General features: G+C 39.0%; 2 protein-coding genes across 8 annotated transcripts in view; one reads left to right on the forward strand and one right to left on the reverse strand.

Annotated features, from left to right (window-relative positions):
• The window catches only part of EDRF1 (erythroid differentiation regulatory factor 1), a 53,760-nt gene extending 44,377 nt beyond the window's left edge, over positions 1-9,383 (forward strand). For all 4 annotated transcript variants that reach the window (XM_089510119.1, XM_089510122.1, XM_089510121.1 and 1 more), the window contains one exon: positions 8,676-9,383. In XM_089510119.1, the coding sequence (XP_089366245.1) occupies positions 8,676-8,838 (163 nt within the window). In that variant the 3' untranslated portion in view covers positions 8,839-9,383. The remainder of the gene's footprint in view (positions 1-8,675) is intronic.
• A 7,006-nt stretch (positions 9,384-16,389) lies between these two features.
• Positions 16,390-26,726, reverse strand: part of UROS (uroporphyrinogen III synthase) — a 51,548-nt gene continuing 41,211 nt past the window's right edge. For 2 of the 4 annotated variants that reach the window (XM_089510127.1, XM_089510126.1), the window contains exons 6-10: positions 25,617-25,691; positions 21,347-21,430; positions 19,509-19,594; positions 18,069-18,167; positions 16,390-17,208 (exon numbers count right to left, since the gene is read on the reverse strand). In XM_089510127.1, coding sequence (XP_089366253.1) covers positions 17,074-17,208; positions 18,069-18,167; positions 19,509-19,594; positions 21,347-21,430; positions 25,617-25,691 — 479 coding nt within the window. In that variant the 3' untranslated portion in view covers positions 16,390-17,073. The remainder of the gene's footprint in view (positions 17,209-18,068; positions 18,168-19,508; positions 19,595-21,346; positions 21,431-25,616; positions 25,692-26,726) is intronic. The other 2 variants (XM_089510128.1, XM_089510129.1) reach the window with 2 other exon arrangements.

Below are 26,726 nucleotides of genomic sequence, written 5' to 3' on the forward strand. Positions count from 1 at the left end.
TCCCATAACTTGGATATCCCTTTCCATTTTGCATCATATTGTTGAATCGTTCTGTGATTTTTGGACATTGAAATCATATCAAAATTTGCTAGTTCATTCACCTTCAAGCTCCATTCTTCTATTGTTGGAACAGTATTAGATTTCCAGTACTTGGCAAATGTCAATCGGGCAGCAGTTATCAAATATAACAGAACACTCAATTCATCTTGAACCAAAATGTCAGGTATTGCATCAGTAATATTCAACAAAAACAGTTTGGGAATCAAAGGAATATTTTCCCCATTGTGGTTATTATTTTTCTATGTATCAGCTTCCAGAATTTTTTAGCTTCGCTACACTGCCACCAGAGATGATATAAGGCTCCTCCTTTCTGGTTACACTTCCAACAGTATGAAATACCCTGTTTGGTGATTTTAGCAATCTTTGTAGGGGACATATACCATCTGAAGAATTGTTTTGGTTTTATTGTGGTAGTGTAAACTGCTTTGGGAATTGTGCAAATGAGAAACTGCATGGAAATAAACAGTATATGTTTTATTTTTCACCTCTTTCCCCATTAGCAGCAGGTATGTTGTTGGCATTAATCCAGTGTTGTATAGGCATTCATGGGTTGGAACATTACATTTGTTGTGAATTTTCATACCACTTAGAAAAGCTGTACTAGACATCACATTGAAGAAGTGATGGGAGCAGACCTCCCTGTCATGCTTTAGTGTGATTATGTGCTCTCCTTTGTGTTCAGTTTAAGTCTTGGTCACCAGGGTTATGTTAACCTCATTGTCCTAGGGTTTTCCACCCGCAGGCTATTGAAGATCGCTTTAATCTTTGGATGCCATTAGGCAGCAAGTTGAGCACCAGCAGCAGCCTCAGTTTGTCTCATTGATCCAACTGGGGGCACATACCCTGAAAATCACACTGGTGGGAGAGATTTCCTTGGAAGGAAGATAGTGCTTCTATGAGTATGAGCCCTCTGGCCTGTCAGGTGTTATATCACATTGTCTAGGTCAGTGTCAGCAAGGTCTTAATGCTCCATGCCAAGTTAATTTTCTCATCCATTGTTAAATCATGACAAATAACTGATATTAATTCAGTGTTGAATAAAAGCACCACTAGGTCAGAAGACAGAATAGGTGAGCAACCAGAACTCTATAAACAGAGAAGATTCAAACATGACTTCAATCTCGGACATATCATCTCTTTTTCTCCATAGGCAAGCTGCCCATTCAGCTCCCCCAATTGTTAACAAGTCCCACCACCATTCAGTTCTCACCAGAGAGACTGCCCAAACTTACTCCTCACGTTTCCTGAAAAATCAATATTTAAATGATTTTCCCCAGTAAGGCACTCACATAGTTACATAAGATCAGGTTTGTCCATATAACACCTATTTTGAAAGATCTTCATTGGCTGCCTATTCGCTTCCGAGCACAGTACAAGGTGTTGGTTATTACCTATAAAGTCCTATATGGCTTGGGCCTGAGTTACTTAAGGGACCGCATCTCCCCATATAATCCGCCCCGCACACTTAGAACATCCGGGAAGAACCTGTTGGAAATGACAGCTTCCTAGTATGTTGTTACATCCCAGATGGCCTTTTCATTTGTTTCCCCGAGGATCTGGAATAGTCTTCCTGATGAGCTCCGTCTTATGACCTCCCTGGAATCATTTAAAAAGAGTCTTAAAACCTTCCTCTTTTGTCAAGCCTTCCCCCCTGAAGAATGAAGTTTGTAATTTTTGATACCATCAATTCTTTGCCTACCTCGGATATGTATGTTGCATGATTGTTTTTAGAGCTTTTGTATTATTGGATTTTATTATGATATTGTTGTTTGTAATGGTTTTTTAATTAGTCTGTAATCCCGCTTCGATCCTGTGGGAGAGGCGGGGAAACACAAATAAAAAATTATTATTATTATTATTATTATTATTATTATTATTATTATCTAATAAGAACAAATGCCTTAAAAATAATAAAAATAGACCCATGAAGCCTACAATTTCTGTCAGGTAGTAGTTTGTGTTCTTGTCCATTCTACCCGTTCTTTCATTTCTGGCATTAAAATGTTATTTGATACGGTCAAATGGAAATATCAAAGGGAACTTGGTTTTGCCATTTTTGTTGTAACAGAATTGCAAGAGAAAAGGAGATTAACTTGAAATGTCAATTGTCTGCAAACCTCTTCATATGGAATAATCAGCAGTCAAAATCTTTCGTGTGTGTGTGTGTGTGTGTGTGTGTTCCATGACACACAGTACAAGCTGTGGCATTTTGTCTGAAAAGTAACTTCCTGGCATATGGGAGATAAGTAAGTTGGAGGACAGAATAATGGCACAGGTTTCATGGTCATTAGATTAGAATTTTTCAGTCTCCACAAGATGGCAATATAAATACAGAAGACCAACATGCAATTTCTGTTTCATAGTAAACTCATTTGTTATCTAATACATTAGCACCAGTAATTGTCTCAGTCCTTTAGTAGAATATTGCACAGTCTTGAAGAAGCTGATAATGCCATGACAGAAAAGTTAGAATTTCATTCATGCTGTGTTTTGAATTACCTTTAGCTTTCTCCCAAAGGCTCTACATGTAAAGTTCCAGTTTCATTGTATTTTAATTTTTCAAATTTTCCAAAAATGAAAGCTGAAGGCTATTTTAAAAAATACTTTATTGTGGCTGTAACTATTGCAGGATCATACTTGTAGCATAACACTGCTTAGCTTTCCCCAGTATAGCTACATACAGAACTGCTCAGAGAGTGAGTGCTGTCTGCATGCCATGGTCAGCAAGAACAAGCACCATTGTAGTAATACCAGGATTGCCAGGGGGGCTGTTGCTGTCTGGGGCTAGGATTGGATTGTGGTTTTGTTACAAGGATGGAATTCTACCGCATAAAACTATGGCCTTGGCTTGAATCCTTAGATACCGGAGGGGAGGGAAGGGGAGGTTATTCCCAAAAGATGATATTTTTTGTGTGTGGTAGAGGTCAAATGAATATCTCAAGAGGCAAAAGATATATCTATATCCATGTATATCTCTTTTGATCATTTGCAGCTGAATGTGTGAACAGGCTCCCTTTAATGCATTCTGTTTGTCATTCTGAAGTAGTATCTATAGCACACAGTCAGCTCATGATGTGATGACTTCAGACTGGTTTCAGCAGGAAGTTGCTGGAAGAGGAACAAGTTTAGTAGCAAGGGACGCTTGAATGAAAAAGAGAACAGCAACTGTAAGACAGCATTATGGTGAAGGCAGTCACTGCATAGTATTGAATTATGTTCTTTATGTATGCAAGAAGTTATACTTCATTTGTAGAGATGAAGGTCACCTCCAGTTAACTTATGAGACATCTCAGCCATTTGAGCTAGAAATGTTCTACAAAAAGATCAGTTACAGAGAGGATACTGGCAAGTTTCTCAAAATTTGGGTTGTGTCTTTACCCCCACTGCTAAAGCAACTACACAAATCCATGGAGGTTGTAATTATGAAAGCGTATTTGAAGGCTCTTCAGATGGGCAATAATTCCTTAAAATGTAGTTTAAGAACATATGAATAGCCATGCTGGATCAGCCCAAAGGCCTGTCTACTCAAGCATTCTGTTTACAGTGGCCATTGAAATGACCACATCTGGGACATGACTGCAATAGCACATTATTCTTTTCCCTAACAAGGAAGTAGCTCAAGCTTATCCCTTACACTGATGGTAAAATATAACTATAAAATATAGTTGTCATGGCTAGTAGTCATTGATACTCTTATATATGACTTCGTCTAACCACCTTTAAAGCCATACAGGTTGGTATGATAATTACATCTTGTGGTAATGGGTGTCATGGCAGTTGTGGTGTGTGAAGAACCTCCTTTTATATAACCTAAATAACACACAACTTTTAGCTTCATTCTGTTTTCCATTACTCTAGTATTCTGTGGAAGAAAGAATAGCTTCTCCCTATCTACTTTTTATGCACCATGCATAATGTTATGTACCTCTAGCCTATTCCTCTCTGCTTGCCGTGAAAAAAAAGTAGCCCCAAACATTGTAACCCTTTCCTCACTGATATTTGCTTCAGGCCTTGGTTCATTTTGATTCTTTTCTGTATTATTTCTAGCTTTGTCATTCTGAAGTGCAATAACCAGTGTTCCAAGTGAGGTCATACAATATAATTGAATAAAGGCATTGTGGTACTGGCAGTTCTGTTTTGGATTGTTTTCCTAATGATCTGTAAGATGGAATTTGCTTTTTTCACATTTACTATGAACTGGGTTGCTGTTTTTTCATCAAGTTACCCAGCCAAACACCATGATCTGTTTCTTGGTCAGTCACTAGCAGACGTCATCAGTCTATAAATGAAGTTGAGATTTATTTTTACTTTTTGCCTTGCTATGTATCACTCCATATTTGCATTCACTGAAGTCCATTTACCATTTTAGTATCTACTCCCAGAGCTAGGAGCGATCCTTTTGTAATTGTTTTTGTTTAAAACAAATTGGTGAAGTTATTGTTAGATTTAATTCCAGATTTTTTATGAACAATCTAAAAACCTTGGGTAACCCATCTGATGAACTGACTACTCTGCATCCCCTTTAGCTTGCAACCTGTCCATAAGAACACCCTATCCTCTTATTCCATGACTGCTGATTTTTCTCTAGGAGTCTTTGGTGTGGAACTTTATCAAAAGTTTTGATAAAGGGGCTTTTGCTAGTTATAAATCAGCAGTGTCTGTGAGTCACCCCTGCCCACATGCTTGTTACTACTCTGAAAGAACTCTAAAAGACTAATGAAACCTTCACCAGAACTGGTTCTTCTATTTTTTGAGTAATTTAATAATTTTATCTTTAATAATGCTTTGCACCAGTTTACCCAGATGTTAAGCTAAGTGAACCTGTAATTCTTCCTCTTCCCATGTTACATAGTGTTCATAAGGAATAGTTCATATTCTTGTCAGATCAGTGTAGAGAAATGCTTTGCATTGAACTGTATGCTTATTTTACATGTTTCATTGTACATTTTTGTGAAAATGGTAGCAGGCTGACAGAAGGCTTCTGCAGAGAGAAGGGGGACAGTTGCTTTAAATTTTCAAGATGGGGGGGGGGGGAGGTCAGACCAGGTAAATCCATTCTGATTGATCTGAGCATCTTTAAACCCTGGCTGGCTGAAGAATAAGTTGAATTTGGTTGAGGTTGTTCAGAGAAATTCTCTGAATAGAGTCAAAATCTATCACTAAACATTGATTGGAAGAGCCCAAGCATTACTAATTAATTCATTACTGTGAAATGTGAGAAAATAATAATAATAATAATAATAATAATAATAATAATAATAAGTTTTATTTATAAACCGCTTTTCCGCAGTGATCAAAGCGGTGAACAGGTAAAAATTGCAATGACAGAGTAGATAATACAGAATAAAAATTGTAATACATAAATAAAACTTCAATAAAAACATTACAGTTATACAAATTAAAACCATTACATCAAATCCAAGCTAGCTGAATGCAGTCGATAGTACAGTACATATAGGGGGGAGTCACATGGTATCAAGGAACATCGGGTAAGGCTTGCCGAAACAAGAAGGTCTTGAGTCTCTTTTTAAAGAGATCCAGGGAGGTGGTGGAGCGGAGCTCATTGGGAAGGGTGCTCCAGATCCTAGGGGCCAAGATGGAAAAGGCCCTTTGTGAAGTTGACACATATCTCGCCATCGGGATCCTCAGCAAATTCTTCCCGGCTGACCTGAGTGTGCGGGGCAGATTATATGGGGAGAGACGGTCCTCCAAGTAAAAGATGGTGTGTTTCATTATAAAGATGTTGTTTGATGAGTTATGATATTAGTGTTATACTCCTCAAAATGCTCCCCTCCTCCAATTGCTTTCATTTTCTTTGTGCGAGTTTATGAGGCTTTTGCTTTTCATTTGTTTATGGAAACTGTTTTACAACACTAATTAAAATAAGTTCTAGAAATTCTGATAGAATTAATTGGAACTTGAATTTATTAAGTGGTGTGTATGATAAATTAACCTGTCGATGCTATTTGCCAAATGTTAGGAATTTAATTACTTCTTGTTTTCTTGGATCAAAGTATTTGCACTGAAATAAGCTGGCAACATTTTTTTCTGCATCTGTATACACCAAAAGCTGATAATGCTAGCTTTGGCACAGTCCACTGTACAGGCTTTTAAAATACATTCATGAGTATTTAGGGAATTAACAAAGACAGATCATCTTAGTTTGTTCTACATACTTGAGTCCAACTGGTGAATTAGGATTGTGACAAGCTACTGTGAAAGATAGTGTTGTAGTCACTTCAAGATACTGTTTTTGATCTGCTAAATGTCATATGTATTGCCTAAATGATATATTGGAAAGCAATTATGTAGATAAAGCAGCTGTTGGGTCCATTATGGTGAACCAAAGTCATTGCGGAAGTTACCATGAAAATGATGACATAAATGGAATTGAATTCTGGCAATAGAGAGAGAAATTTTCATTTTTTAAAAATGGAGGTATTGTGTAATTTTGAGATGCACTGATGAAAACATGAATAAGATAATATCGTCAAGAGAAAGGAATGGAACTAAGTATTAATGTTTTACTACGTTATTTTCCCATTTGCTCACTTGACAGGATCATCCTGATTCCTAAACCCGAGGGTAGGGAACTGTCTAAAAAAATTGTAAGCCACTCTGAGAACGTTTGTTGCTGAAGAGCAGGGTGTAAATACTCCAAATAAATAATTAAATAAATAAATAATAATAATAATAATAATAATAATAATAATAATAATAGGTTTTATTTATAGACCGCTATTCCGCAATGATCATAGCGGTGTACAGTAAAAAATGAATACAAAACAAATATAAGGTGACAGTTAAAGGAGGGAGAAGTCTCAACCTTCAGGCAGTCCCTGATGTTTCTGGGTCTGCCTGATCACTCCCTCTGAGGCCGAGATGACAGTTAAAGAGGCAGGGGCCTCTTCCTTCAGGCAGTCCCTGATGTTTCTGGGTCTGCCTAATCGCTCCCTCTGAGGCCGAGATGACAGTTAAAGAGGGAGGAGCCTCTTCCTTCAGGCAGTCCTTGAGGTTTTTGGGTCTGCCTGATCGCTCCCTCTGAGGCCGAGATGACAGTTAAAGAGGGAGGGGCCTCTTCCTTCAGGCTGTCCCTGATGTTGCTGGGTCTGCCTGATCGCTCCCTCTGAGGCCGAGATGACAGTTAAAGAGGCAGGGGCCTCTTCCTTCAGGCAGTCCCTGATGTTTCTGGGTCTGCCTAATCGCTCCCTCTGAGGCCGAGATGACAGTTAAAGAGGGAGGAGCCTCTTCCTTCAGGCAGTCCTTGAGGTTTTTGGGTCTGCCTGATCGCTCCCTCTGAGGCCGAGATGACAGTTAAAGAGGGAGGGGCCTCTTCCTTCAGGCTGTCCCTGATGTTGCTGGGTCTGCCTGATCGCTCCCTCTGAGGCCAAGATGACAGTTAAAGAAGCAGGGGCCTCTTCCTTCAGGCAGTCCCTGATGTTTCTGGGTCTGCCTAATCGCTCCCTCTGAGGCCAAGATGACAGTTAAAGAGGGAGGAGCCTCTTCCTTCAGGCAGTCCTTGAGGTTTTTGGGTCTGCCTGATCGCTCCCTCTGAGGCCGAGATGACAGTTAAAGAGGGAGGGGCCTCTTCCTTCAGGCTGTCCCCGATGTTGCTGGGTCTGCCTGATCGCTCCCTCTGAGGCCGAGATGACAGTTAAAGAGGCAGGGGCCTCTTCCTTCAGGCAGTCCCTGATGTTTCTGGGTCTGCCTAATCGCTCCCTCTGAGGCCAAGATGACAGTTAAAGAGGGAGGAGCCTCTTCCTTCAGGCAGTCAGTCCTTGAGGTTTTTGGGTCTGCCTGATCGCTCCCTCTGAGGCCGAGATGACAGTTAAAGAGGGAGGGGCCTCTTCCTTCAGGCTGTCCCTGATGTTGCTGGGTCTGCCTGATCACTCCCTCTGAGGCCGAGATGACAGTTAAAGAGGCAGGGGCCTCTTCCTTCAGGCAGTCCCTGATGTTTCTGGGTCTGCCTAATCGCTCCCTCTGAGGCCAAGATGACAGTTAAAGAGGGAGGAGCCTCTTCCTTCAGGCAGTCCTTGAGGTTTTTGGGTCTGCCTGATCGCTCCCTCTGAGGCCGAGATGACAGTTAAAGAGGGAGGGGCCTCTTCCTTCAGGCTGTCCCTGATGTTTCTGGGTCTGCCTAATCGCTCCCTCTGAGGCCAAGATGACAGTTAAAGACGGAGGAGCCTCTTCCTTCAGGCAGTCCTCGATGTTGCTGGGTCTGCCTGATCGCTCCCTCTGAGGCCGAGATGACAGTTAATTGAACTACAGATAGGAGACTGAATGTGTGAACAGGCCCACAGGCCCTGACAATAATCATGTTGGAATGATTTGCAAGAATCTCTGCTATTAGCAGAGTTCTGCAGTATGGGGCCTTCATAGATGTGAAAAAGCAGTTCCTAAGGTATTGAGTTGGTACTTGACAGTTGCTGGAAGTGCAATATGGGAGGATGCAATGGGAAGATGGAGATGTTGGCAATTCAGGGGATTTTCCCCCTTGAAAAAGCAAAAAGACCTTCTGCTCATGCAGCTGCTGTTGAATCCAAGCCATTATTTGAAGAGTTGAATATTTATATATTTGGCTAGGAGATTAACCTATTGTTCCTTTTCTCCCTCAGTGAAGAGGAAGAAATTTTGAAGGTCAATAAGTACGTTTACTCACTCCTTTTACGATCTGCAGCAAAGAAAAACTTGACTCTTCTAGAAAGAACAGAAGCTGTTTTAAACCTCTTGCAGCAGCTGACCCAGGACGATGAAGGCAATAATTTGGGAAATCAGTGACCTAACTTAATGCTGGGACATATTACAGCTACTGAATCAGTGCCTTGCTCAAAAAGTATTTTGTTCTGTATGGGCTGCTTGATTTTATTTATATTGTTACATATTTAAACGATTGTACAGCTGGAAAAACAAACCATCACTATATTTTGAATGTTGTTCCAAGTTAGTATATTTTGTTGCCTCATTTTAAAGTGCTAAAACAAAAATGTACAGTTCATTTTCCTGCACCGTAACGGGTTTCATAGAGTTCCAAAGCAGAATGATTTTGGTAGCGTAGTCCTGTTCTAATAAAATTTAATTTAACTGTTTTTGTAAACATTGTTGATAAACAGAATGTCTTTTGAAGCACATCTGCCAGTAGTATTAATTAAATCATCAGATTCTGTTTATATAAACATCACTGAAGCACCTACCATATTCTTCCAAATGTGCCTTTTGCACTTCAATGCAAATTTCCAACATTATCCATGGAAATGGACTGGGCTGCTTTTTACCTTAACCACCCTGACCCTATGAAATGTGAATAAACAGTTGTGTATATATTATATTGCTACAAATATGTCCTATATGGCAGTATTTAATTGCTTTTGTGTTATGTTCCTGCCTCCCAAACCTCAGTTGTGTCATTGTATATTTATATATATAATTGCAGCCAAAACAAGGTTTTAGGGCAGCTAATGACTAGCACATTTTAATTTGGGATCTGAGTACATACACATTTGGAGTACAATGGGCGTTTAATGTCTTTGGGACTTTGGGAACACTTAAAAACTTTGAGTATGGCATCAGAAAAATGGCTTCCATTGTTGCATAGCCACTGGCAAAATTCAGTGCTGAAAGACAAGTTAAGAATCTGAACTTACGGTGTAAGTATAGTTTGAGTTCCAGAACACAAATCTACTTATTTGAATCATGGTCCTCTCTGTTGTAAAAATTGCCCCCTTATTCTACACTTGTAGCGCAGGGGACATACCTCAAGTCATTCTTCTCTTGCTAGATCACCCTCATACATACATTCACTTTCTGGTTTACCAATCAACATACACACAAAATACCTCCATTTCTATCCCTTTGGAATCCAGTTGCAAACCTCCCAATCCCATCTATTACAACCTAATCTTGCCAGACCATTGTTTGCTGCCCTACTAGGTCTGCTAAGACACCTGGTAATAGCATTCCCCATAATAGTCATTCAGCTGTCTTGCTGAATGATTAGAAGGCAGCAGGGCACTAGCATCCACCTGCACTACTGTATTCCTCCCAGACTAATGTATCTAAACTAATGGGTTTCCAGTCATTCTAGGCTCTTTTCCTTCCCAAGAATGTCTCTGAGCCCATGTGATGCCTATACCTTCTAGGGGAAAGTAAAGGAAGGTGGGGTGTTGGAACCTTACTGCTTTTTACTCAGCCAAAGTAGGAAATGTGTTGGAAAATCTAAATTATTTTTTAAAACCAAGTGTGGGAGGTGTTCAGTAGCTGATGTATTGAGAGCCCAGCAGTGCCAGTCAGCTCTAGAAGTATGCAATACCAGGCAAAATAAGGGCATCTTTTAGAACAACACACACACACTGTGTACATTAGGAACAACCGTGTTGATAGCTGGTATTAAAAAACAAACAAACACCTTGCCTAACTATTCCATGCAACTTCAAATTCTGCTGTGAAATGATCAGATCTCTTTAGATCTCTCACACTAGAGCTTTCAGATCCCACCGATTGGCACCAAATGATGTGACCACCACAGGGTTACACAGGATTCTTCTCCTGTCTTAAATAGTTTGAGGCTCCTTTTACCTCAGAACTATCTCTCTAACCCTTGGTCCTCCCGCGGACTTAAATCTCTTTAATATTAAGTGTTTTTACTATTCTTGGTAGCATGATTTGATATTAAACATAAATCACTTCAGGCCACTCCTTTGTGAACAAAAAGAATTTTTTTTTAATTACAGAAAATGCTTATGGTAATATCTCTTTTGGTAGTTGGTTCTCAAAGCTTATGGTTACAAATTACTTCACCGGTTACAAATTTACTTTGTTTCAGTTTACTCAAGGACTTCAGTTCCTTTCACCTGTGCTTTAGTTCATTCCACACACCTTTCACTAAAGCTTAATTCAGTAAGAGTATAAATCCTATGAATCATTAGCTTTATTCATAAATTACAGTTCTGCGGAATAATGTGGATCTGAGCCCTCCTTCACTGGTTCTCCGCTGCTCGAAGAACTGATCAGTTTAAACTGATTTTGGCAGAACTACTTCTGTCCTTCTGAAATCCCTCCTCCCTATATGGCAATCTGAATCCCCCTCAAAGCTAAGCCCTTAGTTACAACTAAGTTCTAAGACACACTCCTGCCTCAGCAGGCTTGACACACTCATCTGCTCTTAACAGCGCCTCCTTTTTATGGCCACTCATCAGGCAGGCCCCCGCTTGAGCCCCTGTATTGGGAGAAAGGTGGGATCTAAGAAAATAGTAATGATAATGATTTAATTTTTGGCCAGCCGGTCCCTGAGTGGATACTCCAGGCATACCAATCTACCAGTGCTGCTTCACACACTGCTTGTTACTACCTTTCTGCTGGACTGCCTGTTACTTCTTTGTGCGCTTTTCTGTGTGACCAGCAGGCCATACAATCTTACATTTCTTTGCTCCTTAAAGGTAAAGGTAGTTCCCTTGACATCAGTGTCCAATTGTAACCAACTGTAGGGGGTGGTGCTCATCTTTGTTATGAAGCTGAAGAACCAGCATTATCTGAGGACTGTTCTGGTGGTCATGTGGCCAGCATGACTGCACCAAACACTCTTACCTTCCCACTAAGTGGTACCGATTAATCTACTTGCATTTGCATGTTTTGAACTGCTAGGTTGGCAGAAGCTGGGACTAGTGATAGGAGCTCACCCCATCATGCAGCTCTTGGGCCTTGAACTGCCTACCTTCCAATCTGGTGATCATCAGAACTGGCATCTTAAACCACTAAGCCACCACATCCCTTGTGGCAAATAAGCATACCATGTTTTTGGTGGCATCACTAGGGTTGCTGTCACCTGTAAGGATATCTGCTCAAATTTTGGGGAATATTAATTAGCTCAACATACCAATATGGGGCTCCTTACAAGTACCCTTTTCGGATCGCATCCCAGCAGTGTTTACGAAGGGACCAGAACTTCCAGGAACTGAGGCAAAGGCAAAGTCTTTGAATTTTAATCTAGTTTATTGATGCACAGGGGGACACACTCACACACATACATTCACTCATGCAATCACTCAAGGCTAATAGAAGAAAGGGAGGGAAAATGGAGAGAGAACACAAGGCCTTCTAATGGAAATACTTGCCTGGGATGGTTTTCCTTGGAATCAAGATAGCTGCAGCAACACTGAAGGAAAATGGGGAAAGGGGTGCGTGGAACCAGGAGAAGCAGACTGACAGAGTGCCTGCCTGCCACCAACATGGAACTTCGAACAAAGGAAAACCTGGACTTTAAATAGGTTCCTAGTCACGTAGTCAGTGGAGGCTTTTGTCCTACATCAAAGTAACACCAAATTTACACATCACTTGATCCATAGGCATCCTTTGTCATGGGAAAACAATTGATACCGGAATGGCTTGTATCTGTAAATCTGTCTCCTAGGTGTGAAGGAAATCTTCCTGTTTGCAACTCCTAACTAAGGCTGGCTGCCTACGTGGTCTCTCCGCTTTCAGGTCATGGCAGCCAGGGGCAGCTCCCATAATGCCTTTCCATTAGGGTCATCAGGAGACATACTTCACCCTATAGATGCAGAGCTTGCTTGGAGGCTCCTATGATCAAGTGATGCCAGGGAAAAGGGGCCACCTGATTATCTCCACAGATGCATTTTGGGATAGGGATTTGGGGGGTATTTTTATAAAATTCCAGACTTGATAACACACCCAGTGCAATAATTCATGATGTCAACCCCCCCCCCACATTGACCTTCTGCTATATCATACCATACAGAATCTTTAGTAATGCTTTTTTATACTAATGTTACTCGTCAATCATCATTCCCATATACCACTGAATGCCATGTTAATGATTATGACATAAACAACTCGCAAGATTAAAATTAGACATTCAAATTACAGTATCATATGCACACCCTAAATGTATTTACATATACATAGTGGAGATTGGGTTAAAAGATGGTTTTTTTTAAAGAAAATTGAAAAAGGAATTTTTTTAAAAAATTAAAATATTGAAATTTGAAATGTTAATTTCAGATTCTGGGGCCTCTCCTTTCTCCTCTCACTGAGCTTCACCCCACTCCCACCATCTCGTAAAGCATTTTAAAGGGAAGCAGGTGAATGCCACAGTGTTTCTGCCAAAAGATAGGTGTTTGAAGAGCAGTGGTGTTACACACCCCATACACACCCACCCACACACTTAGTGATGCCCCTTCATGTTTTGACGGAACTAAGTATAAATCTTATTCTGAATTATGTTGACTCCATTGGCTTGACTTCTAACTTCCATTCTGCTCCCTCAGAATGCTGTTGATGCTTTTTCAGTTAAAGAGGAAGTTGGTGGAAATCACTTCCTCCCTCCTGTGAATCTAGGAGTAACTAAGGATGCAAGGCACGTAATAGAAACTCAGCATTTTGGGTATGTCTGTATGCTGGAAGTCCTGGATGCTGACTCCTTCCCTCCCCCCCTCCCCCAGCAGCAAAATTGCAGCTGGATGGTGCCTGGGATCCCACCACCTCCTGAGGGGTCATAGGGGTGTGCCTGGACCATATCAGCTGGAGTTGTGCAAGAAGGAATCTTAATGACATGTACACTGCAGTGTGTCATCAACAGGATGCTGGCTTTTTATAAGCATCTCTTAACAGATGGCAGTACCAGTGATACAAATAAATTCTTTATTTTGTAACTTCTGGAGTCACCTTGCCTATGTTGTCTACTTACGCGAATGATCTGATCTTTTAAATAGCTTATCACTGAAGCATCTTCAAGCTGATAGAGGCAACACTCCTAGCTCTTAGTTTGAAAAGGCTGCAGACATATTGTCCAAAGAGGGTTTTAGAATATTTAAGCAACTCAATCATCTTCAGTTGTAGAGCTCCTTTTAGTTATTACACATTTTATTGCTTGCTCACTTTGTCCTTTTCCAAGGCAGTACCTCTCATTAGGAATCAATGCCTCAATCCAAAAGCATAAATATCAGTAATGGATATCTTACTTCCTAACAACTAGTACCTTTCCTGCTTGACCTATGATTTTAAAAAACCCTCAAGATAACTAATACATTTTCAGAGCATATACTGACCTGTCAGAGATACTCAAAAACATGGAATACTTTACTTTATACAATTTATACAAGTATAAATTCAGAATACTGGAGGATGAAGGACATGTAGGAATATTTGGTAAAGCAATGTGAAGTGAAGCAAGTGCAGTATGAGCATGTGGGAGAAATAGGAAAAAGTACTCAGGATGATCTTGTATTGAAAAAACTTATTGCTTTAGGGAATTCATCTTGGGATTGGAAAGGAGATAGCCAAATGAATAGATTACCTAAACTTCGACAGACTAGCCTGTACCACTGGCTCTCACGTGTGGAAGTTGGCTAGCACTGATTATGAGGTGGAAGCCATGTGGACGCTCCCTTCCTAGACAGGCAAAGGACTAACTGCCTTTGGAAGAAGGGGGAGGTAAACTCTACAGGAGGAAGCAAAAATAATTGGGTACATAGATCAAGAAACAGAAGTGAAAGATAAGGGCCGGCATGCTCCTCCTATTAATCAATTTACAAGTCTTGATGTCTGCTTCCAACAGGGCAGGAGGTGGTGTGTAAAGGCAGTTAAGGGCTGAAACTAGCATGTACAACTCTGATCCCACATGTAAACCTTTTGTGTTCTTCAGAACACTTGAAGAAAACTAACAATATACATTTGATTCTGTACAAAGAAGCTAGCTCGAGGGATAGTTTTTTGTGGGTTTTTCAGGCTATGAGGTTGTGTTCTAGAAGAGTTGGTTGTGTTCTAGAAGAGTTTTTTCCTGATACTTCGCCAGCAGCTGCAGCTGGCATCTTCAGATAATGCTGACATGGAAGAGAGGGGTGCATACATACTGTTGATTGAGGGAAAGTGATTTGCATGTTAATCTGTGTATTGTTCTGTTATTGAATGGCAAGGCCTCACAATGTCTAATTAATGATCAGTTGTCTGCTGGGAATCCCTCTGACCCTGGGTGGTTTTCATTTGCATTTGTTAGGTCTTGATTTTGGTGTTTTTCAGGACTGGTAGCCACTTTGTTTACTGTAAGGGGTTCTCCTTTCCTGTTGAAGTTGTCCAGGTGTTTATGGATTTCAGTAGCTTCCCTGTGCATTCTGACCTGATAGTTGTTGGCATGGTCCAGCATTTCAGTGTTTACAAACAGCATTTTATGCCCATGATAGTTTATAATGTGTTCTGCTACTGCTGATTTTTCTGACTATGGATGCCAGCTGTGAAAGCTTTCAACTTCAAATCTTGAGGGAGATTTTAATCATACAGCTGAAATTTTGGAAATCTTATTTTAACTGATATATAAAAGAGCTTTCTTGAAAGATGTTTTCACTCTCAAAATGTAATGTTTGGAAAAATTACATGAATTGCCAATGAACTTATTTAGAAGTTGGAAGGCAGATTTGTCTACATACCAGCTTTCTCAGTGGTGAGAGAGCAGGTAAGCTTAGAACTGAAAGGTATTAACCATTTCTCTCGTCTCCACTCTCCTCATAAAACTGAGGTTCTTGGGAACAGAGACACTGAGGTCTGCATGAGTTCTTTTCTTCTTATTGTAAAACAGAGATCTGATTTGGGGGGTTGTGTAGTTTCTGTTTAAGGTGATTCTAAGCCTTAAACCCTTCCACATGTCCTGACCAACAGTGTGGATCACAGTTAATGCTGACCAGTGACTGCAAAACACTTGAATTGCTTTAGTGCCTATAAACTCTGTCCCTTATGTTTTATAAGCAGCAGTTCTCTCCCCTCCTAGCCTCACAGTTAATGCACTTTGGCATCAGAGAGAAATTACACAGCAGGAACTGTCAGTACCCAAGCCAAAACACTAAATAACCAGTATAATGTACCTTTTCTTTTGCTGTGAACTGGGGTAGTCAGATATCATGCCTCCTGTCTGAAGAAATTAGGAGGTGATACTGAGGAGTGAGCCTAATCCTCTTCTGTGGCCTCATGCTTTATAGTAAGACATGAAGAATGGTATGAATATGAAGAAGTCTCCTGTGAACTACCCTTATGAAATCTGTACGATTTTTGCCTCTTCACTTGTCCTATTGGATGGGTCTTGCTAAATCTCTTTAACAAGAAATATATTTATGGCTGTCCATTAACATTCAGTATCTAGGCAACAAACTCAAAGACACCCATCCAAAAAAGAACTGCAACAATCAAGAAGACTTGTCATCTTTTGTAGAGAGAGCCTTTTTGAAGCAGAACAAGGATTTTCCAGATATATTACGGTGCCCCCTCTTAAATCAGGGAAATATTTTTCCTTCTCATTTTCCTGTATATTTCATGGCAAAAAAGGTAAGAAAATGGGTTTTATAACTTTTATTATAATTATCACTCCATATTTTTCCCTCAAGAAAATACAAATTGTAAACATGATTCCAGTCAGAGCACATAACTGTTTTGTACACTGAGCAATTCGATATACAAAACACACATAACATGGGACTAAATCCAAACCAGTCCATTGATTCAACAGCAAAATGGCTTTATGTTTGTTTCTTCTGCTTATTCATAATAAGAGTACTGTAAATAGCCACATGACTAAAAATGCTGGAGGCACTAAAAAGTACAGAATATATCAGCGTAGGGTATATGGATATAAACAAGTCTACATTTTGAAAGTTGTATAGGTGTAACAACAAATCTGGACTATTTAAAAAATAACATACATTAAATCTAAAGCTTAATTAAAAGGATTCATGTTTCCAAAGTTTACTTATTACAGTTTTTAAAAACTGAATAGTAATAGGCTTCACATTCATTAAGGTTAAAAAAAAATAAGCAAGATAACTACTCCTGAGACAGTCTCCACAACCCAGATTTACTGTAATTTGTATTCAATACTATTAATGCAATATGAAGGTGAGCAAAGAATCAAGTGCACATTCATGTGAATGCTAGGTATGCTTATATAATAACAGACACATTTTTCCAGACATTATTAATACTGAACTATGTTATTTCAAACACAGTGGAGTTCAAAAGGTGTTAGCAACTCTCAAGCTGGAGACTACTTCTAATCCCTGCAGCAAGATCCTGTGGAGTAGGACTTCTGGCAGTACAGCTCACTGAGATTCTTTCAGCTTCCAGAGCTTCAGCTGTTGTTGGCCCTATAGCAGCAAACTGAAATGGCAGCCATGTTAAACAGGAGGTGTGGGCTGATTGACGTTGCATATTTGCAGCCCCATTGGTCCCTGTGTTTCCCTCCATGTACAAGGGTTTGGATTCCACCACCCTCATAGCCAACAGTATCCTTCCCAAAGCCTTCTGGGCGGTACCATAGATTATTTTGTCACAATGGGTGAGCTCAGACCTTTAGGGTCCAGCTAAGCTGGTTACTCACATTTCCTTTTTGGGAAAAAGGCCAACCCAGGCCTAACAGAAGTAAAGTGAATCCAGAACTATCAGGTAATGTGTCAAAATTGGCCAATAACACTTCCCACCTTTGGCCAAAAATAAAAACAGAACCAAGCACAGATTCATATTCAATGACACATGTACTTTGGCTATCATGTGCTGATGGGAATAAACATTTTACTAACAAGGAAGACAATTCAGATGATCCATGCAAGGAAATCATAACGCTATAAAAACATATCACTAGTATTAATTATTAGCATTCATACTTAACATGGACTACTAACTTAATGGATGCCTTGGCTTCTTATTCTCCCTGCAACTGTAATATGATGACCATATTTAAAAATCTCACAATTACCTAATTGTTAGTAAACATCCATGTGATTCTGTCTCAGTTGATAAATTCTAATTGTCAAAATAAGGAGCAAAGAAAGATCATTCTTGTAAGAACCTCAATATCTTTCTCCAGAGGATCTTAAGGCAACTAACAATGAAAGGTGAGCATTCACACCATAGAAGCTGATGAGGGAATGATCATTGGGAACCAAAAACACATGCAATTGAAGTCTATTTGAGTCAATATGAAATATTAGCTCTCTACCAGCTGCTGAAAAAACCTTTACCTTAACTTGGGGAATGAAATCACCAAACAACTTCAGAATCTGCTTCAGACAATATTTGACACCAGAAGGACTGAAAAATGCAACACTAGCAGGAATACCCTGTGAAAAAAATATTAAAGACAAAGAGAACAGATACGTCTTTACATTCTCGTTCTTTTACTGCATTTGAGGGGTCTCAGATAGGGACTATAGGTGACAGCTAGGGATATTCTGTCATTTTGTGGTTTTGGTCTGTCTTGTAGTAGACAGTTGCATGTTATTAATTACCCTGTTGATGTGTTTCTTTACCTCCTTAAGTGGCTATTGTCATTTGAGAAATATGTACGTATGTGTTTCAAGTCACCTGTTGACTTATGGGAACCCCATGAATTTCATAGGGTTTTCTTAGGCAAGGAATACTCATAGGTGGTTTTATTCTGTAATGATACCTAAAAATAGGAGTATACTGTAATACATCATACAAAGCAAGATAATTATGGATACATTATGAATAACTGTGTTCCCCAGGACTATCCATGCACAGTATCAGTGCCTTGCTAATTACAATCCTATTTTCTTAGCAGTTATTTAAATATTACATGTGAAATCCTAGCTTGACTGACTAAGCTGTGCTGATCTGAATTTCATTGTAAAAATTAGTTATATACTGAGTTGTTCTGACCCAGTTCTTGCTGAAAGTTTTAGAATATTAGTTTAGACTTTTGATTAAAATGGCATAGGAAACAAAACAAGAATCACAATGGATATTTCCAAACCATGCAGTGAATTACATCATGGAACAAGAAAGCCAGATAGCACAATTACTGGATTTTGCCTTTTGACTGTTTTCTCTGAGGGCATCAGAAATAGGTTCATTATGTTGAACATCTCAGAACAGTAGTCATTGAAGAAGAAGAAAACATATATTCTGATATTAGCGTTAACTGGTTAAGAAATGTGCAATTATTATTATTATATATTTAAGCACTACTGTGTTTTAGTCATTAAAATTTTTGGGACCAATCCTATTCTGATGAAAAAATGCAATGACTGATATACTGTTTAATAAAAGAATCCGTAATAAAGTTCCGGTAGGTATTTTGGTTGCCATGGATGGGTGGGAAAAAGCAGTGCCTGCATGCCAAATGGAATTTAAGCTGGTACACTACAGTATAGGTGAATGGGGAACCATTTTGTAAGGGGACACTGACTAACTCCTTGCACAAATATGTAAAAGAGTAAAACTATCAGTATAACCACAAGTTACGTTCCTGTAATACCCCTAAGAGATTTCAACCATGATATCCAAGATTACTAAAGTGCAACCATGGGTATTCTCCCTCACTAGGAGGAAAAACCTGCACATGGAACTTATTTATGGGCCTGACCTCTGTACCAAAATACCCACTTACTAAATAACCTTGGAGGGGGGGGGGTTCAAACTGTTGCAAAGTAACACACCTGTTGTGAGAAATAATTGCTCAAGGATGTTTGAAGATCAGGATGTTGGGTAGTTTGATAAACAGTGAGGCCTTCCAGTGCGATTCCTGCAATAAAATTCATTAAATATATTAATGATTAAGCAGAATTTTACAAGTTTGAATTAAAGCATAAATAGAAGTACATGTAAACTGATACAAAACCAAACATTTCTACCTAAATTCATATACATCTGACTTAGAAGACTCAATTGAAATTCAAATAGGCCAATCCCTGATTCTGAAAGTGATTTTTTTTAAAGCAAGATTAAAGTGAAGTGGCAGTGGGATTGGAAGGAACAATGGAAAAGGGGGGAACTTTGAGGTAATTTATGGGAATAAATTGACTATCTTATTTGGAGAGATGATGAGCATGGCTTTGAAGCACAGTGTCTAATGCACTGGAAGATGCAAGAGTGGACTTCGCAGTTAATGCATTGTAGATAAATCCACAGATCACATACTAGTGCAGAAGGACTGTCCTACCAACATGAGACTTTTACTTTAAAAACTGTGAGCTCAGTTATTACAATTTTTCCCTTCAAGGATATCTGCAAGGTAAGAGGAAATGGAACACAGTTATGAAGTTCACACCTCATCTTCAATCATACAGGGTTATGGATATTCTCATTTTCAAAAGCAATAAGATCAAGTCTCTGAGTTCTAGGGTGGCATGCTGAAATTAAAGAGGCCTGTACTGATGCATTAGTTAGGGTATAATAACTTGGGCTCTCTGAAATAAGATTCAAGATCCATTTCTATGATCCATTATGCATCTCCAACACATCTTTATTGGATTATAAAGGTGAATTAAGTAGAGGCTATAGCAATAAAAGGTTTGAAGAAAATTCACCCAGGCCACAGAGGCCCCTAGCTACAATACTAAAAGTGATAATGTAGGGTGCTACAGGAGGGTGAGCCAATGTCACCAGTGCCATGACAAGTGTTCATTATTGGTTTGGCACTGGCCCAACTTCTGTTCCACTGACATAACATCTCAAAGAAATGGATGAGAAGTATGATTTGCTGAATTAACAGAGCAAGAGGAGGTATTTATTTACCACCAGATGTCAGTTTGGCTTCAACAGGTAACAGAATGTGAGCACACACAAAATTGACAGGGGGGGGGGTGGACATCAGCATGGGATTACAAAGAAACCAACAGTATGAACTTGCCCAGTTGGTCTGATCCAGAATGCCATGGAGATAATAACAGTACAGTCCATTCAGTGTTATTACCATGAGTGGCACAATTCTAGATAATATTGGTCTTCGTAACACAGTCGGCCCTTCTTATACACAGATATTTTATACACAAATTCAAGCATCCACGGTTTGAAAATGTTAAAAAATATATAAATTTCAAATATCAAACCTTGATTTTCCAATTTTTAAAAGGGACACCATTTTGTCATGTCATTATATTTAATGGGACATGAACATCCAAAGATTTTGTTATTCATAGGGGATCTTGGAACCAAACCCCAAACAAGAGTCCACTTTATTTTCATAGTTTTAAAATCTTGTATCCACTTTTTGTTACCATTTAAAATAAGCAGACCTTTAACAATAACAACCTTTGAGCTTTTAATGAAAGAATGACCGGACACAACCCTCTATAAGAAGAGAAGTGAAACAAATCAGCTGGGCCTAACATTAGTAGTTGTGTTCATACAATAAAATAAAATAAAATCAGAGGAAGTAGATGACTGTTTTTGACAGATCCAACAAGCAAATGGCAATGGGCAGCTTTACTTATTCTCTTCTTCTCAAACTAAAAGTCTGAAGTTCAAATGCACTTTTAAATGCTCTATAGCAAACCTTTTTCCCTGAGTATGGTTGGAAGTGTTTCCCTCTTGAGAGCACCACATGGAAAAAGCAGAGGCAAAGAACTGGGTGATTCCCCTGTTTAAAAAGAAAATATTTAATTCACCATGGTATCTTAAGAATAAAGACCAGAAAGTGAAACTTTAAGGTGATAACATTCTAAAGTAAGATCAGGAGTTATGGGGCTCTCCAGACAGGCTAAAACGATTGACAAAAAGATAAATTGTCTTGCTGTGCTCTGTTTCTTTGCTGTTCAGTTACCAGGCACAACACTTCCAATCATTTTAATAAGTTTTCTCTCTCCCCTTCAGTCACTTGACATTCCTCAGACTTCACACACAAACTTGTTTAGCTATTTAAAGACTCATTTCAACAGAATACATTTGCTGCCTGACATTCTACACATAAGGAAAGGTCACAGCAGTCACAAAAAGGGACAAGGTGCTTTTTTAAAAAAGTGTTCCCAAATACTATCTGCTATCACCTTAACCTCTTTGCTTATTCCAGACTTCTTACTATTAGGAACAGTGGTTTTCATGTATCTGTAATTCTCTCTTTTCCTGTCTTTAAAATGGAATTCCCCTTTTCCCCACATTTACCAATACTATGAAGGGGAGTATAATACAGACATCCTTGGGAAAGCATTCCTCAAGGGAGTATAAATCTCTTTGTATTCAAGAAAAATGAGTTAAAAAATACATGAAAATGTCTTCTAACATATTCTTATAATTAATTTATGGAATCTGTTGACATGAGATGTTGTTATAGCCATTAATTAGATGGTTTTTGAAAATTATTGGATTCATTCATAGAGGGTAGGTCTATTAATGACTACCAGCTATGACAACTATATATTCAATGAATTAACTGAATAAATATGCTGCCTTTCTTTTAGTGTGGGACTGTGTATTCAGAGGAAATGTCATAATTATTTCTATTTTTATTTCTGATATACAGGTACTATGTAGGTAGAGCAGTACACCAGTATAAAAGAGAGATGTGTCTCCAGGCTCTGTGTAGTCTCACAGAAGTACATATTCTTGGGGGTAGGAACCTGGGAAGCGAGAACACAAATCTGTCTGGCCACTGTGAGAAACTGGATAGTGGGCTACGCATTTAGTCTCTTGGGTCACTCCTGGAGAACTCTTACATTCTTAATGTGCAACAATAATTTCTAGAGGCTAATAGCTGAGCCCATGTTGTCCAATCACAAAGAGAAGTGTCTGAAGGTTAAAGAGTGTGTGCATCTCTTTTACTTGAGATTTAGGCAAAGTCAAGGAGAGATCATGCAGAGTCCTGCTAAAACTTCACTTTTTCACACATACCTCTCAAAGCCATTTCTTGCTTCCCTGTGCCAAACAGTGATTCTTTTTATGTCACTATTCTATATATTTGTATCTTTATTCTGCAAATACACATATTATTATTAATTATTTTTATATCCTGGCTTTTGTTCACTGAACTCAAGGTGGCTCCTCCTCCTCCTCTCTTTGGGTGCATTTACACTGTAAAAATAATGCAGTTTGGCACCATTTTAACTGCCATGGCTCCATCCAACAGAATCCTGGTATATGTAGTTTTGTGTGACACCAACACTCTTTGGCAGAGAAGGCTAAAGACCTTGTAAAACTACAAATCCCAAGATTCCATAGGATGGCGCTACAGCACTTAAAATGGTGTCAAATGGCATTACTTCTACAGTGTAGATGCACCCTTTATTACCACAACAACTCTGTGAGTTAAATTTGGCTGAAAGAGAATGACAAGCCCAAGGTCATCCTATGTTTTTCATGGCTGAGTAGATACTTCAAGTTGGTCCTAAGCCAAATCCAACACCTTAACATCTATACTGCAGTGGCTCTCAGTATACTGAAAAACAAGTATGTTATATTTCTAGGCCAAACTAAGAATGCTAGGAATATATTCTCATGGAAATATATGACATCTAACTGATAGAAAAGCAGAGAAAATAATTTAAAGACCAAATAATTACAAAATAAAGGCCAAAACCCAGCTACTAGACCCAACCTACACTAGACCCACTAAATCAGTTTTAAGTTGCCAAGTCAACACATTTGTAAGTTCCATTGATTTAATGGATCTACTGTTGTTGAGATTAGCAATTGGATTTAGGCCAAGCATTTACCTGGTTATGTTATTTGGCATGCGGGGCCAGGAGAGAGAGAGAGAACAAAACATTGTTTCAGATGTTATTTTTAAATGCTACTAACACATTCTTTCCTTTTAACCTTAAGCTCCTGAGTTTCCCCCAGAGGAATAAAATCTAATAAAATCAAACCAAAGACCTTATTAAGAGTCTATACAGATTCATCAGAATAACCTAATTGCAAACTGAAGTTTTATTAGGCTCCACATATACATCTGTCCATAATAAATTACAGGAAGTAACAAAGGACTTGAGGCAGAATACAGAGCAGCATTTTGTGAGATAAAAGCAAAATATGTTAATATCAATCCTACCAAGGCTTGTGTTGGTTAATTGAAATGCCAATGTGATATTTGAAAAGTAATGCTAATCCTTTCAGATTTGGGTTTACAAAGAAAGAATAACCAACTTGATAATTCTGGCCAATATAACAAGCCCTAGAGTTGGCAGTATTTTTTTTCTCCCTCCAGCCAACTACATTATATTCTCAAAAAGACTGTAAGATTTTTTTGTTGGTTTTTTCTTTTTTCTTTCTGGTTGTGAACATAACGACTTAGTACAAAATCAGAGAGTAAGATATATTTTTTTTAATGTATATAAAAATTGCAATAAACATTATAACAAAAAAAAGACTGTAAGATTTGTTTTGAGAAAAAGATTAACACTACTTATTTAATTTACTTATTTAATTAAGGAGACAATCCTTATATCCACCAAAGCATCTCAACCATGTTTGTTTGTATGTGTGTGTGTGTGTGTGTGTGTGTGTGTATGAAACCCACGACTGTCAATTCTACTCATGGATGAGTCTTGAAGTCTGGACTGTATTACAGAAAGTAACTGGGAAAGATTGCCTGTTTATCTTTATTGAGGAAGATATTTTCAAAACAAATTCAGATCTCTGGAGGTAGTCATATACTACCACAGCTTTTCAATATGTTATTGTTTGTTATGCAAGCTTATACAATTTCCTATTGAAACTAAAAAAAAAAGGATATACATTATGAAGTTTCATTCAAACCTGACACCTCAGGAAGTGTTTACTCCAGGATAGAAGACTTGAAGTTATTGTGATTAAGGCAATTATTTTCATGGACTTCTATTTAGCTCTTTAGCATACTGGCATTATTGACAAAGTGTTATTTGTCAGTAAATTTTGCAAAACACTATTACTTTTTCCATACAATTATATAACTTAGTTACTTTCTTGATATTTTTTGGCTTGTGTAATTTTAGTTCATTATATAATTAGTAATTGCTCTCTGTATGTTCTTTAGTTATTTTTCATTCATTTTTATATTATATTTGGTACCTTATATGGTTTTTCCCTGAGTTTGTTTGGTATAGTTTTCTTTTTGAGACCTTCCAGTGTTCCTTTTATGTTATTGTAACCTAGGACAGGAAAAATATGGAATCTGCATATAGTGTAAAAGGAGGCTATATTTTCTAAAACGTCTGTTGTGACTAGGGTTGCCATATCCCGCCGGGGGGCGGGACAATCCCGGTTTGGGCGGTGCCAACCCGGTCCCGGTCTGGTTTGGCGCCTAAACCGGGACGGCCCCGCCCACCGCTGCCACCTCAGCCCCCGCGGCGGCTCCAAGGCCTTGCTGAGGCCTCCCGGGCCCCAGCGAGGCCTTGGAGGCGGCTCCGTGGTCGGAGCTCCGGCCGCAGGGTCCTCCAAGGCCTTGCTGAGGGTCCTCCAAGGCCTGCGCGAGGCCAGGGAGGAGGAGGCCGCTTCCCACCGCAGCGATCGCCGCGATGAGGAACAGCCTCCGCCTCTTTCCCGGCCTGGGAGCAAGCCTAGGCTTCCTCCCAGGCCGGGAGGAGGAGGAGGAGGACAAGGTTTAAAAATCTAGGACTTTTTTTATTTTTAATTTCCTAGCCAGGAAATAAAAAAACAAAAAATAAAAAATAATAATAATAAAAAAAACCACGTCCTACATTTTCAAACCTTGTCCTACATTTGTCCCGGTTTGGAGGTCCTCCATTATGGCAACCCTAGTTGTGACAGATTAGTAGTTGTGACAGATTAGTAATAGTGTTACAGTAATAGTGATAAGTAATAATCCAGTCATTGAAAATGTTTCATCTGCTTACGGGAACAAATATATCCAGATAGTTTTTCAGCATTCCCACAGTTTTCTCCTTGAGGTATGAGGCCCAGTTCAGTTACTAAAAGAATATAAGAAAATAATTATTTAGGGTAAGTCTAAAGATTTACAGAGACAGTAAAGAGATTCATCTTCTAAAAATACTTTCTGAGGTTATCTTATCACTAAATCTTATTTCATATATTAATATAAAACTGAAAATTAGAGCATGCAATCCAAATGCTTGATGAACTGTGTTATAATGAAGATAATGAAACTGAAGAGTGATTTGTTAAAAATGTGGTCCTCTTAGATCAGCTTCACTGCACACAGGAGTCTAATACCACTTTAAATGTCACTGGTTTCATCCTATGGGATGCTGGGATTTGTAGTTTCATGAAGCATTTAGAATACTTTGCGAGAATGCTATAGTGCTTCACCAAACTACAAATCTCAAATTCGGTAGGATCTAGCCATGGCAGTTAAGGTGGTATCACACTGCTATAACTGCAAAGCATGAAAGGGCTTCAGTCTACACACTATTCCTACACAACTTGTAGGACCATTCCAACACTTTGAAGTGCAGGGAGAAATCTTTGGGGATTTTGGGTTAGGCAACCTCTCAGAATTTTTATGAAAGCTTTAAAAATAAAAAGAGGAAAAGTTTGAAGACATTTCTTTTTTTTAAAAAAAAAAAAGGGGGGGGGTGAGGAAGGTTTACCACAGGTGGCTTGGCTGTCCTCAGCAATCTGACAGCATAATATGGACCTGAATATCTCATGGGATTGTTCTCAGGATCATTCATGGCCCGGGATTGTCCACAGTGCAGCCCCAAAGCTGCAGACAAAATGTGCTGTCAATATGTTTGATAGATCACTAGGAGCCCCTCAAATATATTATCTGACAACCCCCAAATGTTCTAAAGAGAAGAAAGTAGAAAATTGCCAATAACCTACCAATTGCAAATAGCCCAGTCAACAGTTTACTGTTACCTACCGCAGTGAAACATACACACTTGTCACAAATCATTAACTCAAAATGTATTTCACTATAGCTTTGCCTGTCAAGAATGTCCCCAGTTAGTGCTGTTTAGTGAGAAATACAGCACAGCCAAGGT

This window comes from Sceloporus occidentalis, unplaced genomic scaffold, assembly GCF_023333645.1.
Source record: "Sceloporus occidentalis isolate IW3139 unplaced genomic scaffold, rSceOcc1.0.p SCAF_2, whole genome shotgun sequence".
In the NCBI taxonomy this organism is placed as follows: Eukaryota; Metazoa; Chordata; class Lepidosauria; order Squamata; family Phrynosomatidae; genus Sceloporus; species Sceloporus occidentalis.